A 19,453-nucleotide genomic window follows, 5' to 3' on the forward strand; every position below is an offset into this window, starting at 1 on the left:
TTTTTTTAATGCCTGTATTTAATTAAAAATAATCTAAACAGCTAAAAATCATTTTTTAAAATTCCTGTATTTAATTAAAAATAATCTAAACAGCTAAAAATGATGTTTTTAAATTCCTGTATTTAATTAAAAATAATCTAAACTGCTAGAAATCATTTTTTTAAATTCCTGTATTTAATTAAAAATAATCTAAACTGCAAAAACCATTTTTTAAATTCCTGTATTTAATTAAAAATAATTTACACAGCTAGAAATCATTATTTTTAAATTCATGTATTAAAGTAAAAATAATCTAAACTGCTAGAAACCAATTTTTTAAATTCCTGTATTCAATTAAAAATAATTTAAACTGCTAGAAATCATTTTTTTAAATTCCTGTATTTAATTAAAAATAATTTAAACTGCTAGAAATAATTTTTTTAAATTCCTGTATATAATTAAAAATAATCTAAACAGCTAAAAATCATTTTTTTAAATTCCTGTATTTAATTAAAACTAATCTAAACAGCTAAAAATAATTTTTAAAAATTCCTGTATTTAATTAAAAATAATCTAAACAGCTAAAAATCATTTTTTTAAATTCCTGTATTTAATTAAAAATAATCTAAACAGCTAAAATTGATTTTTTTTAAATACCTGTATTTAATTAAAAATAATTGAAACTGCTAGGAATCATTTTTTAAATTCCTGTATTTAATTAAAAATTATTTAAACTGCTAGAAATCATTTTTTTAAATTCCTGTATTTAATTAAAAATAATTCAAACTGCTAAAATACATTTTTTTAATGGTCTATTTAATTAAAAATAATCTAAACAGCTAAAAATCATTTTTTTAAATTCCTGTATTTAATTAAAAATAATCTAAACAGCTAAAAATCATTTTTTTAAATTCCTGTATTTAATTAAAAATAATTTAAACTGCTAGAAATAATTTTTTTAAATTCCTGTATTTAATTAAAAATAATCTAAACCGCTAAAAATCATTTTTTTAAATTCCTTTATTTAATTAAAAATAATCTAAACAGCTAAAATTGATTTTTTTTAGATACCTGTATTTAATTAAAAATAATCTACACAGCTAAAAATCATTTTTTAAATTCCTGTATTTAATTAAAAATAATCTAAACTGCTAGAAATCATTTTTTAAATTCATGTATTTAATTAAAAATAATTAAAACTGCTAAAAATCATGTTTTTAAATTCCTGTATTTAATTAAAAATAATTTAAACTGCTAAAAATCATTTTTAAATTCCTGTATTTAATTTAAAATAATTTAAACTGCTAGGAATCATTTTTTAAATTCCTGTATTTAATAAAAACTATTTAAACTGCTAGAAACCATTTGTTTAAATTCCTGTATTTAATTAAAAATAATTTAAACTGCTAAAATCATTTTTTTAAATTCCTGTATTTAATTAAACATAATCTAAACAGCTAAAAATCATTTTTTTAAATTCCTGTATTTAATTAAAAATAATCTAAACTGCTAGAAATCATTTTTTTAAATTCCTGTATTTAATTAAAAATAATATAAACAGCTAAAAATAATTTTTTTAAATCCATGTATTTAATTAAAAATAATCTAAACAGCTAAAAATGATTTTTTTAAATTCCTGTATTTAATCAAAAATAATCTAAACAGCTAAAAATCATTTTTTTAAATTCCTGTATTTAATTAAAAATAATCTAAACTGCTAGAAATCATTTTTTAAATTCCTGTATTTAATTAACAATTATCTAAACCGCTAAAAATCATTTTTTTTAAATTCCTGTATTTAATTAAAAATAATCTAAACTGCTAGAAATCATTGTTTTAAATTCCTGTATTTAATTAAAAATAATCTAAACTGCTAGAAATCATTTTTTAAATTCCTGTATTTAATTAAAAATAATCTAAACAGCTAAAAATCATTTTTTTAAATTCCTGTATTTAATTAAAAATAATCTAAACAGCTAAAAATGATTTTTTTTAAATTCCTGTATTTAATTAAAAATAATCTAAACAGCTAAAAATCATTTTTTTAAATCCCTGTATTTAATTAAAAATAATCTAAACAGCTAAAAATCATTTTTTTTAATTCCTGTATTTAATTAAAAATAAATCTAAACTGCTAGAAATCATTTTTTTAAATTCCTGTATTTAATTAAAAATAATCTACACAGCTAAAAATCATTTTTTTAAATTCCTGTATTTAATTAAAAATAATCTAAAGAGCTAAAAATCATTTTTTAAATTCCTGTATATAATTAAAAATAATCTAAACTGCTAGAAATCATTTGTTTAAATTCCTGTATTTAATTAAAAATAATTTAAACTGCTAAAAATCATTTTTTAAATTCCGGTATTTAATTAAAAATAATCTAAACAGCTAAAAATCATTTTTTAAAATTCCTGTATTTAATTAAAAATAATCTAAACAGCTAAAGATCATTTTTTTTAAATTCCTGTATTTAATTAAAAATAATTTAAACTGTTAGAAATCATTTTTTTAAATTCCTGTATTTAATTAAAAATAATCAAAACTGTTAGAAATCATTTTTTTAAATTCCTGTATTTAATTAAAAATAATCTAAACAGCTAAAAATCATTTTTTTAAATTCCTGTATTTAATTAAAAATAATTTACACAGCTAGAAATCGTTTTTTTTTTAATTCCTGTATTTAATTAAAAATAATCTAAACTGCTAGAAATCATTTTTTTTAAATTCCTGTATTTAATTAAAAATAATCTAAACTGCTAGAAATCAGGTTTTTTAAATTCCTGTATTTAATTAAAAATCATCTAAACTGCTAGAAATCATTTTTTAAATTCCTGTATTTAATTAAAAATAATCTAAACTGCTAGAAATCATTATTTTAAATTCCTGTATTGAATTAAAAATAATTTACACAGCTAAAAATCATTTTTTTAAATTCCTGTATTTAATTAAAAAATAATTTAAACAGCTAAAAATCATTTTTTTTAAATTCCTGTATTTAATTAAAAATAATCTAAACTGCTAAAAATCATTTTTTTAAATTCCTGTATTTAATTAAAAATAATCTACACAGCTAAAAATCATTTTTTTAAATTCCTGTATGTAATTAAAAATAATCTAAACAGCTAAAAATCATTTTTTTAAATGCCTGTATTTAATTAAAAATAATCTAAACAGCTAAAAATCATTTTTTTAAATTCCTGTATTTAATTAAAAATAATCTAAACAGCTAAAAATTATTTTTTTTAAATTCCTGTATTTAATTAAAAATAATCTAAACAGCTAAAAATCATTTTTTTAAATTCCTGTATTTAATTAAATATAATATACACAGCTAAAAATCATTTTTTTAATTCCTGTATTTAATTAAAAATAAATCTAAACTGCTAGAAATCATTTTTTTAAATTCCTGTATTTAATTAAAAATAATCTAAACAGCTAAAAATAATTTTTTTAAATTCCTGTATTTAATCAAAAATAATCTAAACCGCTAAAAATCATTTTTTTGAATTCATGTATTTAATTAAAAATAATCTAAACAGCTAAAATTCAATTTTTTTAAATTCCTGTATTTTATTAAAAATAATCTAAACAGCTAAAAATCATTTTTTTAAATTCCTGTATTTAATTAAAAAATAATTTAAACAGCTAAAAATCATTTTTTTTAAATTCCTGTATTTAATTAAAAATAATCTAAACTGCTAAAAATCATTTTTTTAAATTCCTGTATTTAATTAAAAATAATCTACACAGCTAAAAATCATTTTTTTAAATTCCTGTATGTAATTAAAAATAATCTAAACAGCTAAAAATCATTTTTTTAAATTCCTGTATTTAATTAAAAATAATCTAAACAGCTAAAAATCATTTTTTTAAATTCCTGTATTTAATTAAAAATAATCTAAACAGCTAAAAATTATTTTTTTTAAATTCCTGTATTTAATTAAAAATAATCTAAACAGCTAAAAATCATTTTTTTAAATTCCTGTATTTAATTAAATATAATCTACACAGCTAAAAATCATTTTTTTAATTCCTGTATTTAATTAAAAATAAATCTAAACTGCTAGAAATCATTTTTTTAAATTCCTGTATTTAATTAAAAATAATCTAAACAGCTAAAAATAATTTTTTTAAATTCCTGTATTTAATCAAAAATAATCTAAACCGCTAAAAATCATTTTTTTGAATTCATGTATTTAATTAAAAATAATCTAAACAGCTAAAATTCAATTTTTTTAAATTCCTGTATTTTATTAAAAATAATCTAAACAGCTAAAAATCATTTTTTTTTAATTCCTGTATTTAATTAAAAATAAATCTAAACTGCTAGAAATCATTTTTTAAATTCCTGTATTTAATTAAAAATAATTTACACAGCTAAAAATCATTTTTTTAAATTCCTGTATTTAATGTAAAATAATTTAAACTGCTAGAAATCATTTTTTTAAATTCCTGTATTTAATTAAAATAATTTAAACTGCTAAAAATCATTTTTTTAAATGCCTGTATATTATTAAAAATAATCTAAACTGCTAGAAATCATTTTTTTAAATTCCTGTATTTAATTAAAAATAATTTAAACTGCTAAAAATGATTTTTTTAAATTCCTGTATTTAATTAAAAATAATCTAAACAGCTAGAAATCATTTTTTAAAATTCCTGTATTTAATTAAAAATAATCTAAACAGCTAAAAATCATTTTTTTAAATTCCTGTATTTAATTAAAAATAATTTAAACTGTTAGAAATCATTTTTTTAAATTCCTGTATTTAATTAAAAATAATTTAAACTGCTAGAAATCATTTTTTTAAATTCCTGTATTTAATTAAAAATAATTTAAACTGTTAGAAATCATTTTTTTAAATTCCTGTATTTAATTAAAAATAATCTAAACAGCTAAAAATCATTTTTTTAAATTCCTGTATTTAATTAAAAATAATCTAAACTGCTAGAAATCATTTTTTTTTAAATTCCTGTATTTAATTAAAAATAATCTACACAGCTAGAAATCATTTGTTTAAATTCCTGTATTTAATTAAAAATAATTTAAACTGTTAGAAATCATTTTTTTAAATTCCTGTATTTAATTAAAAATAATTTAAACTGCTTGAAATCATTTTTTTAAATTCCTGTATTTAATTAAAAATAATTTAAACTGTTAGAAATCATTTTTTAAAATTCCTGTATTTAATTAAAAATAATCTAAACAGCTAAAAATCATTTTTTTAAATTCCTGTATTTAATTAAAAATAATCTAAACTGCTAGAAATCTTTTTTTTTAAATTCCTGTATTTAATTAAAAATAATCTAAACAGCTAGAAATCATTTTTTTTTTAATTCCTGTATTGAATTAAAAATAATCTAAACTGCTAAATATCCTGTTTTAAATTCCTGTATTTAATAAAAAATTACTTAATACAAAAATATTCTGTTTTCTAATATTGTCAATTTCAATATTTCATTTTTTTATAAATAAAATTCCACAGAAGTGATTAACTAAAAATCTTTTTTTAATTCCTGTATTTAATTAAAAATCATTTAATAAAAATATATTTTGTTTTCTATTATTATTATTATTTCATTTTTTATAAAATTACACGGAAGTAATTTAATAAAAAAAAATCTAAACTTTTAAATTCCTTTATTTATAAAAATTACATTGCAGTAAATAAAAAAATCATTTTAAAAAAAAACTGTATTTAACTAAAAATCATTTAATAAAAAAATATTCTGTTTTCTAATAATATTCAATATTTCGTTTTATTTATAAAATTGCATCGTTAAAATTACGGTCCTCCTCGGGCCTCTGGGGGGATCTAAAGCTCCCCAATGAAGGATTACGTCACAACAATCCAATCAAGTGGCAGTCTTCTTTGCACCCACCCCCCTGTAAAAAAAAACTGTAATAATTCAAACTAAATTAATTTATTGATGAAATTATTCATAGGGAAGAATGACCGCAAAGTAGGGTACCAATTTAATAGAAGGTTTTAATTTAAAAATGATCCCCCACGTCTAAAAGTCATTAAATAAGATTATTAAAAAAGATTTTAATCTGTTAATATGAAAGTTAAGTCTGTTATCAGTGATAATCCGCAGAAAAAATAAGAAAACGTAAAAAAGCACACTTTTTTTTTGCATAGGCATAACCTCTTATCAAGGCCAGGAGGCCACTCGAGAATAAGGGTTAAAGAGTGTACAGAAGACAATTGGACAATATAGTAATCGTTAGTAATGGAAATTTGGTAAATTTGTTAACTTGTATGGAACGGCTCATCAAAAACTTGTTTACGTTAGACTTGAAGACAACCATATTGTAGTCAGCTGGAAAGCAGGAAAGACAATTCCACAGGCGTGCAGTTCTAAGAAAGAAACTTTGTTCATGGAGTCTACGTTTAAGTTTAGGCACAGATAAAGAGTGGGGAAAATTATTGATAGTGTTTTCTGCTAGACGAGTGTTTCTTGTGAAAATTTGGTGAGGGGGGGGACCATAGATTGGAGCTCAGTCGAGCACTTGCCATGAAAATGACGATAAATCAGAGACAGACTCACAACATCTCTTCTGTGAGATAGAAGTTGCAGGGAAGAGAAACAGACATCTCCTACGAGACTACAAAGTCTATTTTGAACTCTATCAAGGCAGGATAAGTCCTTTCTAGCAGCTCCTGCCCAGATGTGGCAACAGTATTCCATCCTTGGACGTACCTGGCTCTTATATAGATAGAAAATTGCATCAGCAGTGAGATATCTACTGGATCGATACAATGATCCGACCATTTTTCCAGCGGCCTTGGAAACGGATTTGATGTATGTGTTCCATTTCAGATCAGGAGTAAAGGTCAGGCCCAGAAGCTTGTCAAAACATGAGGCCTCCCCAAGACGAGAGCCATTCATTTTAATTGATGCCAGATGGGGATCAGAACGTTGATGATGTAAAGATAAAAGCTTGGTTTTAGATGCATTAAAAGTAACCAGCCACCTCTTTCCCCATTGTACCACTTGCTCAAGATCAGAGGAGAGAGACTTTTGATATGTCAAGAGCAATTGCCCTAGAAAGGTTGCCTTTGTCGAGAAATTCGCTAATCCTATGAGATATAACTGTAAGCACATCTGCTGTAGATCTAGCAGAACGGAAACCATATTGTGTGTCACTAAGAAGGTTATTTTTGCTGAGATGGTTGATTACTTCAGTATTTAACACAAATTCCATCAACTTACTCATGACGCGCAGGAGACTTATTGGCCTGTACTGAGAGGGGGATGAGCGATCACCTGAATTCTTAAATACAGGGCATACTGATGAAATTTTCCAGGGAGATGGGAAACTATTCTCCTTAAGACAACGTTTAAATAGTTTTGTAAGTATGGGCGCAAGTTCAGGTTGAAGTTTTTTGAGTACTATAATTGGAATACCGTCCGGGCCAGTTGCTTTACTGGAATCAAGGTTTTTGATTAGCTTGGCAACATCACGTACAGATATACGTATATCACATAGTGTGTTGTCTTATTATATAGGAGGAAATATTGGGGGTTGGCGGCCTTGATCGCAAAAGGTAGAATTAGCTGCAAAGTTCTTGACAAAGAGTTTGGCTTTATCAGATAAAGAGTGGGGGAAATTATTGATAGTGTTTTCTGCTAGTCTAGTGTTTCTTGTGAAAGTTAGGCGAGGGGGGACCATAGATTGGTGCTCAGTCGAGCACTTGCCATGAAAATAACGCATCTACTACTACTCTTATGAACCTTCTTTCCTCAAACAAAACTTTTTTATATGATTTTGTTTTTTTGCAGGGCAGCAAGATATTTGGTCATACCGGTTTCGGAGGCCAATTTGGTGGCGGAGATCTTCAGAACCAAGTTGGCATCGCCTATCTGACAAACAACCTCACTTCACTTCCACTTCATGGCCCGAGATATGCTGCATTACGCGACACATTCTACGAGTGTTTGAAAACCCTAAAAGACAATGAGAATTCTGTACAATAAACGAAAATAATAATTCCAATCTTGTTTTTTTTTCTTTTTGAAAAAGTGATGATATTCTCGAAAATATCAAAGATTTCCACCTGGTTATCTTAGACATTTCAGTTGAATTTTGAATTTTTTATTGTTTCTTGCATTGTTATAGTGTTCTTGCATTCTTTGATATATATATATATACTAGCGGGGGTACCTGGCGTTGCCCGAGTGTTTGTTTCCGGGACGGGGGGGGGGTTAAAAAAATGTTATGGTAGGTAAGTAGGAAGGATAAAACCCGGAGTCATAAGTAAAAGTAGGAAAATAAAGTGTGAAAAAAAACATCTGCAACGTTAACAGTTCGGCCACCAAGAAAAGTCCATTCCAGTTGTTTAGGAAAAAAAAAACGACTACGGTAGGTCGGCGTGAACGTGAAAATATAATGTGAATTGTCCAGCATGCTAACCACTACGCCACAGAGCACTGCAGCTTAGTTTAGTGATTTTAAATAACTTCACATGAAAGAACTACAAAGCCAAACCGGTGTTTCTTCTCAACTGTTCCTTGTGAACGATCCCCAAACGGTGTTAAGTGGTGGCAGGGGGAGGAGGAATTTATTAGCGAGAAAATATTTTACCACTTCCATTGATCTTAACCGATTTTGGCCGTGACTTCTCAGCAGAAAAAGTATAGAAATCTAAGATTATCGAGGAATTTGAGAAATAATAAGCCTATAACACAACTCAGATATTGTTCTGCCGTTTGTGAATATTATATTTGCATGAAATATCTTGATTTTTAATCCTATTAAGGTCAAAATCCGACGAGAAAAAATGAGTTCATTTTATATATATATATATATATATATATATATATATATATATATAATTTAAAGGAGATTAGAACAATAGTCTAAAGAGCTGAGTGTATTTTAATGTAACAGTGAAATTACTAGTTTAATTAAAATACAGGAAAGAAAAAGTGCTCGTTGTAATTTAGATATATAATAAGCTCGATAGGTAAATATCCTAGAGCTAATTCAATATTAAGTAATGTGATTGATAATTTAAAATTTGAAAATCAAATTATAATTAAATTAAAAATCCGTTTCAGAAGAAGGAACAACAACAAAATCAATTATCTGTACGATCGTTTTGTGAAAAAATATATATATATATGGTAAAACTGGTAATGAGTAAAAACCTGAAGAGAGTGCTCAATACTATTGGAGAGAAAATATGAGTTTTATTTTGTTATTACCATTTTATCTTTTTTTTTTTACACAGTGGTCACCACTTATCAAGGCCCGGAAGCCACTCAGGAAGAAGGGTTATTGCAAGTACATTACTTTAGTGTGGAGATTTGATGATGTGTTTACTTAAGGGGGCGGTTCATTAGGAATTTGTTAACATTGGACTTGAAGACATCCAAGTTGTAGTCAGATGGGAAGCAGGCAGACGGAATAGTTTTTTGTTAAGTTTTCTGTTGTGGGTAGAGTTAAAAGATATAATCCGTCGTTTAATTTTAGAGGTTGTATTCCTAGAAATAGAGTGGTTTATAAATATATAAATATACTAACACACTGATCGCAGCTCACTCCAACACAAACAGGAGTTCTTTCTTACAACGATGCATTGACGAGAAGGTCATTCCCAAATGTACCAATAAGATCTTCCAATCCTCCCACCATATTTTCCCTGAACACATTGAGCAGTATCTAAGCACATCAGCACAAACTCTTAGAAACAAAGCAACTTATTTACGAACTATTGCCAAATCACTAGCAGACGATCTACACATGAACCACTCTATTTCTAGGAATACAACCTCTAAAATTAAACGACGGATTATATCTTTCAACTCTACCCACAACAGAAAACTTAACAAAAAACTATCCAATATAATCTCCAACAGCAAATGGGGTTCTATTGGACGACCAAAACTCATACAAAATCTTACAAACCGGCCACTATCAAACACCGAGACAGAAGCCCTCAGCCTTGGTTTAAAATTTGCAACGGGAATCTATCCAAAGATAACAACCAACACAATCACTCGAAACTATAAACACGAAGATACCGACTTTATGAAAGGTTTCATCCAGGGTATAATATCCACAACCACCGCCCAAACCAGGGATATTACCCTACCAAAACGATACATAAATGCATTATCACACATGGCTAACGACCATAATATTATCGTCTCGCCTGCTGACAAAGGTGGGGGGATTGTAATAATGGAAACAACTGAATACAAAAATAAAATACTCCAACTATTACAAGATAAACACACATATGAAAAAACTACCTCCGAAATAATACATAAAGAAATTGACAAATTTAACAAATCTTACAAGAAATTAATACATAATGATAAAATATGGACTACCTATATAGAATACCATCCTAAAATCCCGACCTTATATGGTTTACCCAAAACACATAAAAATAATAATCCAATACGCCCAATCATCTCTGGCATTGGCAGTGCCACCCATAAGATAGCAAGAGCGATCACAAAACTCCTAACGCCATTATTGGGCACAATTAGCAATTCCCATATAAGAAACTCTGGCGACCTTCTTAATAAGATAAAAAACATAGATATGAAAAATAAAACCATGAATAGTCTCGATATAGAATCTTTATACACCAATATCCCTACCAAGAAATGTCTCAACCTTCTTTCAAAACACTTAAATAAAATAAAAATTAAATTACCTTTGCCGATAGATAATATAATTAAAATTATAAGTATATGCATTGACATGACATATTTCACATTCGATGGACTCTGCTATAAACAAAAATTTGGACTGCCCATGGGTAACCCTCTAAGTGGGGTTTTGGCATGTCTATTTTTAGAATTCATCGAAACCGGACCCATGAAATATAAATTGCTCAAGGGTACCTCCTACTATAGATATATTGATGATATTTTAATTTTTCTCCCTATATCTTCCAAAATAGAGAATATCACTGATAAACTAAACAAGATTGAACCCACTATTAATTATACGTATGAAAGAGAAAATAACAACTCCATACCTTTTCTGGACATCAACATCATAAATAACAATGATCATCTAAGTTTTAAAGTCCATCGGAAAGTCACGAATAAAAATGATTACATACACTTTTACTCTCATCACGATGATAAAGTAAAAAGAGGTATTCTAATAGGATTTTTTCTTAGGGCCCTGAGAATATGTAGTGAAGAATACATCGTGGAAGAATTTGAGTATATCGAACGTACATTCATGAACTTGCAATACCCTCAACATTTTTTGGCAAATACAAAAAGAAAAGCACTAAAAATTTACCATGACCGAAACCGAGACCATTCCTTAAATAGCCAGATACACAACAGACAATTAACATTACCAACTAATAAAAACAACAACACAATATATAAGAACCTAAATAAGACAGGCATTCAAATAACAAAACTAAACTCTTTAACAATTAGGGATCTAACACGTAAAATTATAACTAACACCAACATTAACACCAAAGCCGGAATATATTCCATACCCTGCCTTGATTGTGGAAAAATATACGTAGGAGAAACTCAACGTAATTTAAATAAAAGAATATATGAACACAAAAGAGATGTAAAAAACAACAATACACTCAACGCCATATTTTGTCACATCATGGAAAACGACCACCATTTTGATTTTAACAAAGCAACTTTCCTTAAACACATACATAACAGATCCACACGACGTTTAATTGAGTCAGCTATAATCTCCCATTCCAGCAAAATAATTAAGCAAAGAAAAGGTTTTTTCCACGTTGCTCCCTTTCTGTCGAAAATAATTATCAAAGAAAACAACCTAGACACCGGTTAAACGCGAAAAAAAAAAAAAAAAAAAAAAAAATTCGTAATTTCACTTAATTTTATTTTTATTTTACTTATTTACTGTATTTTATCATTATCTATTTTTAGACTCCATTTTATCACCTCCTATTCTTATTTTTAGATACCATCTTTTAAGTTACTGCGCTATTTTATCCCAATTCAATTATTTCTAATTTAAAAAAAAAAAAAAAAAAAAAAAAAGATTCTTTCGTAATCTCGTGTCATTTTATTTATTTAATCTATCACCGCTATATTTTCAAACACAATTTTTAATCTCTACGATATTTTATCTTTTAGACGTAATCCACTACACTAGTTTACTCTAATTAGTTCTTCTCTCATAAAATGTATATACATGTATATATGACATCTAATTTACATAAGGAAAACACGCTGCTCTCCCCCATCATTATATATAGCCCCAATCCTCCGACTCTCTCGTCAATGACCATCCCTCTTGAAGAAGCCCACATAAATCGGGCGAAACGTTGAGTATCCAGGTCCTTCTACCTCCATTTTATTTCATATATATATATATATATATATATATATATATATATATATATATATATATATATATTATAAAATGGATTTCTGCCTTTGGATTATTATGGACCATCTTCCAATTACGGGATTTCCTTTGATTTTACTTGTGCAAATGGAAATTCAATAAACTTTCTTGAAGTTATATATTTGGATTTTATCGTCACTGGATTATTTATCTTCCACCAGACTATCCATTCATGTGTAATAACCTTTTTCTTCACCATATTCCCTCTGCTTCACTTTTTTTTCTTTTTCAAGTAAGATCTTTGACTTACTTGTTGTTTCATCAAATATTTTTCCATGCAAAATCCGATCTCGCATTTTGCTAATTCCTAACCTCTGATGAGAAGGAAAGTATTTCTTCGAAACTCCGTGGATTAAGGACTATCCACTTATCAAATGTTTCCTTTTCAGATTAAATATGTTTTTAACTCATTTCAAAGATTTTTTTTAACATGTTTTATTAACTGTTTGCTCGTATTATAAGCTCTATCTCCTATTTGGCTTTATCGAGCTTTTACATCTGGCTGAGATAACTTCTTTTTTTTTAACATAGGCGTCACCACTTATCAAGGCCGATAGGCCACTGAAGGATAAGGGTGAAAGAGTGTAGAGTAGTCAAAAGGACAATATAGTAATCGATAGTAATGGAAGTTCGGTAAATTTGTTAACTTAAGTGGAACGGCTCATCAGAAACTTGTTCACGTTAGACTTGAAGACAACCATATTATAGAAAGCTGGAAAGCAGGAAAACGGAAAACAATTCCACAGGCGTGCAGTTCTAAGAAAGAAGCTTTGATCATGGAATCTATGTTTAGGTTTAGGCACAGATAAAGAGTGGGGGAAATTATTGATAATGTTTTCAGCTAGTCTAGTGTTTCTTGTGAAAGTTTGGCGAGGGTGGACCATAGATTGGAGCTCAGTCGAACACTTTCCATGAAAATAGCGATAAAGCAGAGACAAACTCTCAACATCTCTTCTGTGAGATAGAGGTTGCAGCGAAGAGAAAAGGACATCTCCCACCAGGCCACAAAGTCTATTTTGAACCCCACCAAGGCAGGACAAGTCTTTTCTAGCAGGTCCTGCCCAGATGTGACAACAGTATTCCATCCTTGGACGTATCTGGCTCTTATATAGATAGAGAATTGCATCAGCAGTGAGATATCTACTAAATCGATAGAAGGATCCGACCATTTTTCCAGCGGCCTTGGCAACAGATTTGATGTACGTATTCCATTTAAGATCAGGAGTAAAGGTCAAGCCCAGAAGCCTGTCAAAACTTGAGGCCTCCCCAAGACGAGAGCCATTCATTTTAATTGATGCCAGATGGGGATCAGAACGTTGATGATGTAAAGATAGAAGCTTGGTTTTAGATGCATTAAAAGTAACCAGCCACTCTTTTCCCCATTGTACAACGTGATCAAGATCAGAGGAGAGAGAATTGGAGAGAACTTGGTCGTTTACTGTCTTAGATGTGCTACCATAGATGGTAGTGTCGTCAGCAAAAATGTCTACGAATGATGTAAGAATGTGATTTGGAAGATCATTAATGTAGATCAGGAAAAGAGTTGGACCCAGGATGGACCCCTGAGGGACTCCAGTATTTATACTGTGAGCTTCTGATTTTTGCCCATCAACTACTACTCTTATGAACCTATCAGAAAGAAATGATTTAATAATTGAGAAGACATTTCCAGCTATACCATAGCTGGAGATCTTGTGAAGTAAACCTTTATGCCATACTCTATCAAAGGCCTTTGATATCTCAAGAGCAATTGCCCTAGAAATGTTGCCTCTGTTGAGAGATTTGCTAATCCTATGAGATATAACTGTAAGCACATCTGCTGTAGATCTAGCAGAACGGAAACCATATTGTGTGTCACTAAGAAGGTTATTTTGGCTGAGATGGTTGATTACTTCTCTATTTAACACAGATTCCAGCAACTTACTCATGACGTACAGGAGACTTATTGGCCTGAACTGAGAGGGGGATGAGCGATCACCTGAATTCTTAAATACAGGGCATACTGATGAGATTTTCCAGGGTGATGGGAAGCAATTTTCCTTAAGACAACGTTTAAACAGTTTTGTAAGTATGGGTGCTAGTTCTGGTTGAAGTTTTTTGAGTACTATAATTGGAATACCGTCAAGGGTAGAATTGGCTGCAAAGTTCTTGACAAAGAGTTTGGCTTTGTCTGACGCTGACGAGATTACCTCAGGTCCATTGATGATAGTTGGCATAGAGCACACGCTTCTGTTCAGGATTCTGTTTGCTATTTTCCAAAACTGGTGGGAACCAAGCCGCTGCTCAGCTACTTTGGACTTGACGGACTGAGCATACAACTCTCTTGCGTTCTTTATTACTTTCTTACAATGGTTGCTGGCAGTCCTGAAAGCGGCTTTAGTTTCCATACATCTATTACGTTGGAAGCAGTGGAAAAAGTGATTTCTTTATAAATATTAATTCTTTAATATTTATAATATACTTTAATTTTACCATCTTGGATCACTTTGGTAAATTAATTGTAATTTTTTTTTTATTTTACATTAATTACGTTCACTTTTTCACCCCGAAATCGACAATTTTTGCCTGACAAATATCGAAAAATTGGCCAATAATGAATTCCAATTAAATAATATAATTATTCAATTATGTAAACAGTAAAATCTCCGAAAAATGTTAAATAATGTTCTAATCGGTAAATGTCGTCTTAAGTGGAACTCATACATTAAATCCATTGCCAAGGCCGCTGGAAAAATGGTGGGATCCTTCCATCGATCCAGTAGAAATCTCACTGCTGATGTAATTCTCTATCTTCCCTTAAATCATTTTATTTCTGCTTTTTTTTCTTGCTACTGTGCGAGCCTTTCCTAGTCTCACACAAAAACACGCGTTCACATTTCAAGCTATATTACTTGTCATATACATACGCGCCCACAAACATACGCGCGCATATATTACATACACACGTATATATATTCACGTTCGCGTACATGCATTCACATTCATTTGTATATACACACACGCTAACGTACACACATGTACTCACACAAGGACAACGTCACTTCCCTTTTCAAAGGAAATCCACAAAACGACTATTTTCAGACCAGCTGGACGGTCTATGGACCAACAACGTGCATTTTCGGCATATATATATAATACAAAGCTGAACATCTGCGTGTGTGTGTGTGTGTGTGTGTGTGTGTGTGTGTGTGTGTGTGTGTGTGTGTGTGTGTGTGGTCACGAATATGGTTGACTATTTTAAAAAACTGATTACGGGTTTGTATTACTGTACACATAGATTCGAAAAAGTTGTCAAAAAAACAAATATATAACAAATAAATATTATCAAAGGCAAGATAAGTTACTTTTCTACCAAACTGGATATATTTTTCGTGTTTTTATTCAATGTAACATGTTTATTCAGCTCGAAAAATATACAGTGTTTATCGATGTATTGGAAAATTCAAAATGGCGCCCGAGTCTCTCTTTAACACAATAAGTTCAGGAAAAGATGTTATAAATAATAAACGAGACAAAATACTGTTAGAAATTCGCCATGACATAAGTTGACATATATTCGGTGTTTTTTAATAGTATTTTGTCTAGTTTATTATTTATAACATCTTTTCCCAAACTTAAAGAGACTTATTTCTGCTTTTTTTTCTTGCTACTTTTTTCAAGCTATATTACTTGTCACATATATTCACGTTCGCGTACATACACTCACATTCACGTGTATATGCACACACGCTAACGTACACACATGTACTCACACACGCGCACACATGTACTCACACACGCGCACACAAGGACAAATGCGCAAAAGACCACTGGAAACAACTATTTTCAGCCTTTTCAGACCAGCCTCCTAGCTGGACGGTCTACGAACCAACAGCATGCATTTTTGGCATGTGCGCGCACGCGCATACCTCACACCGTTTGCTACTATGTGGGACAAAAAGCTAACGAGCAGTACGTACACTTTATACGCTTTCTCACTCTTTGGCTTTCTACTGAGCTTAACCCTCTCTTTCTACAGGCCGGCTCGCCACTTCGCGTTTCTCTATGGCATTCCCCTTTCCTTCCACGCGTCAACGGCCGAATGAACACGTGTGCATCCAAGACTTTCATTTCTCAACAGAAAATAAACGACATGTTTATTTTATTCCAGCATTTGAGTTCTTTGTTTCCTTCATTCAATTCGTTTCATTATTTTTTCTTGTAGCGAGTTATTTAGAAGGAAATAAAAGAAGGAAATAAAAGAAGGAAAGGAAAGTAGGAAAGAGGAGCAAGGAGGAAAATGAGGGCAAAGATTGAAAGACTAATCATGAATTGTAGCAGAGAAAAAGGCAGAAACGACAAAAAAAGAAGAGAAAGAAGAAGAAAAAGAAGAAGAAGAAGAAGAAGAAGAAAAGGTATTTATGTCCTGGTCCGCAATACTACGTACAACATAAGTTTGTTAGATTAATAATATATAATAATGTTTTCGAAAGTTTTAGAAAATGATTTAGGTGCCATCGGATCCAAAATAAATACATACATACATACATACATACATACATACATATGCGTGTGTATGTATGTATGTATGTATGTAAGGGCGAATGAACTCTTTTTCTGGGTCAACGGCCAACTAGCACAGTGTATATTTGTGTGTGTGTGTGTGTGTGTGTGTGTGTGTGTGTGTGTGTGTGTGTGTGTGTGTGTGTGTGTGTGTATTGGGGTAGAGAGAGCTCCCGTAAGCCGTGGTGAAGGCAACCTTTCTAGGAGAAGCAAATCTCTGATTTAAAAAACCATAAAGCGGGAGACCAGTACCCGCATTAAGCTGGTCTGCAGTTTAATTTGTTGCTGGCTATCTTGCTCTTGCTTGTTGCTGGATCTCAACATTTTGAACCGAGAGAGAGACTTAGCTGTCGTACAAAGCTAAGACTCTGTAACATCATATTTGTATAGATACTCCCTCAGACATTTGGGCTCATGGATTTTAAATGTCTGAGGGAGTGGCACTCGTCTGACAAGACGTTGCAATCATCATGTATGTATGTATGTATTTTAGATCCGATGGCACCTTATCATTTTATATATATATATATACTCTTCATATGCACCTAAGTCTGAAGAGTCCTAGATGGATGAAACACGGAATATTCAGTGTAGCTTATAAATTACTAACTAGCTCTACCTACGTATTGAGCACTTTTGAAGTAAATACTTAAAGTTTACGCATAAATCTATACTCTGGGGGTACAATTATCATTTATATACATATGTATATATAGATAAACATTTATATATACATATATATAATATACAATAATAATAAACATTTATATATATATATATATATATATATATATATATACATATATATATATATATATATATATATATATATAAAGACGTATATAATATTGTAAGCTCCATGTTTCGACAGGCTTGACCTTTACTCCTGATCTGAAATGGAACATGTACATTAAATCCGTTGCCAAGGTTACTGGAAAAATGGTGGGATCCTTCTATCGATCCAGTAGATATCTCACTGCTAATGCAATTTTCTAAGAGCCAGGTACATCCAAGGATGGAGTACTGTTGCCACATCTGGGCCGGAGCTGCTAGAAAGGATTTATCCTGCCTTGATAGAGTTCAAAATAGACTTCATAGCCTCGTAGGGGGATGTCCTTTTCTCTTCCCTGCAAGCTCTATCTCACAGGTCTAACGGAAAATAATCACAATAAGCAAGAGGTAATATATTTTACTTCCACATCTGGCCTAATAAAACATAGAATTTCAACGCACAAACATTCTTTTAAAAATAACTCTCTATCAAACCAAACTACTCTATCCAACTATATTTGGCAACTAAAAAACAGCAATATTCCTTTCAACTTAAAATGGCGAATAATTGAGACTTGCAAATCATATAAACCAGGAGATAAATTTTGTGCACTATGTACAAAAGAGACCCTAAAAATTTTAAAATATGAAGATATAAAAAATACAACCAAACTATTAAATTCAAGACAGGAGCTTATATTTACATGTAGTCATAAACGTTGGTTTAAATTTAATAAATATAAACCACCTTAAATCATTAAAAATTACTTATTAGTAAAAATAGATTACAATTATTTTTTTATTTTTTAATTTTTTTTTTAATAAATTAAGTTAGACTAATTATCTCCCTTACACCCTTCAAATAAATAAAGTAAAGAAAATATGACAATTATCTCCCCTTAAAATATGTAATTGCACAAACAACATTCTCTATATATAAACCGTAGCGTCTTTAAATCAAAAATACGCTAACGGAAATAATTTACTGCACGAGCGTCCCCCCCCCTTTTTTAAATTCATCATTCAATAAGATAAAAAGCTATAGCAAACATCTAAATGAATATTTTAACCATAGTTCCTGATTTCAAAAAGCGAAAAATTAAAAGGTAAATATCTCTATATATTTTAAAAGCAAATTTATTATGTACATTCAAATCTATATTTTTCTCTACTTATTTCTATCTCTAACCCATATTAATTTTCTTATAAATTCTAAATCCAGGCCTTTTATTTAATTTTTTTTTCAGATTCATCTGCCTTACTTTTTATGCTAGGTTTATTTATGGTGTCTTTTAAATTCAATAAAAACCCTTTAAAATTTGCTGACGAGGAGACCTTGCTTATTAAAAAACTATATGTAATTATTGTACATAACTTGATGTTTACCACATTAGCTTGAATCGAAACCAAAACCAAAACCTAAGAATATATATATATATATATATATATATATATATATATATATATATATATATATATATATATATACTCTCATATATATATATAAAGCTGATGCATATATATATATATATATATATTTAATAAAAACCCTTCAAAATTTGCTGACGAGGAGACCTTGCTTAATAAAAAAACTATATGTAATAATTATTCTACATAACTTGATGTCTACCACAATAAAAAGCATTGTTTTCAGAAACGATCGTACAGATAATTGATTTTGTTATTGTTCCTTCTTATGAAACGGATTTTTAATTTAATCATAATTTGATTTTTAAATTTTAAATTATCAATCACATTACTTAATA

The 19,453-nt window shown here is 29.1% G+C and overlaps 2 protein-coding genes across 3 annotated transcripts in view; one reads left to right on the plus strand and one right to left on the minus strand.

The window, feature by feature from the left end:
- LOC145271259 (beta-lactamase domain-containing protein 2-like) overlaps window positions 1-7,985 on the plus strand; it is a 158,579-nt gene extending 150,594 nt beyond the window's left edge. The window contains exon 8 of the mRNA XM_080126820.1: window positions 7,772-7,985. Within this exon, the coding sequence (XP_079982946.1) occupies window positions 7,772-7,966 (195 nt within the window). The 3' untranslated portion in view covers window positions 7,967-7,985. The remainder of the gene's footprint in view (window positions 1-7,771) is intronic.
- Window positions 1-19,453, minus strand: part of LOC145271258 (beta-lactamase domain-containing protein 2-like) — a 376,845-nt gene that overhangs the window by 231,606 nt on the left and 125,786 nt on the right. The gene's annotated exons all lie outside the window — the stretch shown is intronic.

The sequence above is a fragment of the Euprymna scolopes genome, chromosome 46 (genome assembly GCF_053919585.1).
Source record: "Euprymna scolopes isolate OS-2025 chromosome 46, ASM5391958v1, whole genome shotgun sequence".
Lineage (NCBI taxonomy): Eukaryota > Metazoa > Mollusca > Cephalopoda > Sepiida > Sepiolidae > Euprymna > Euprymna scolopes.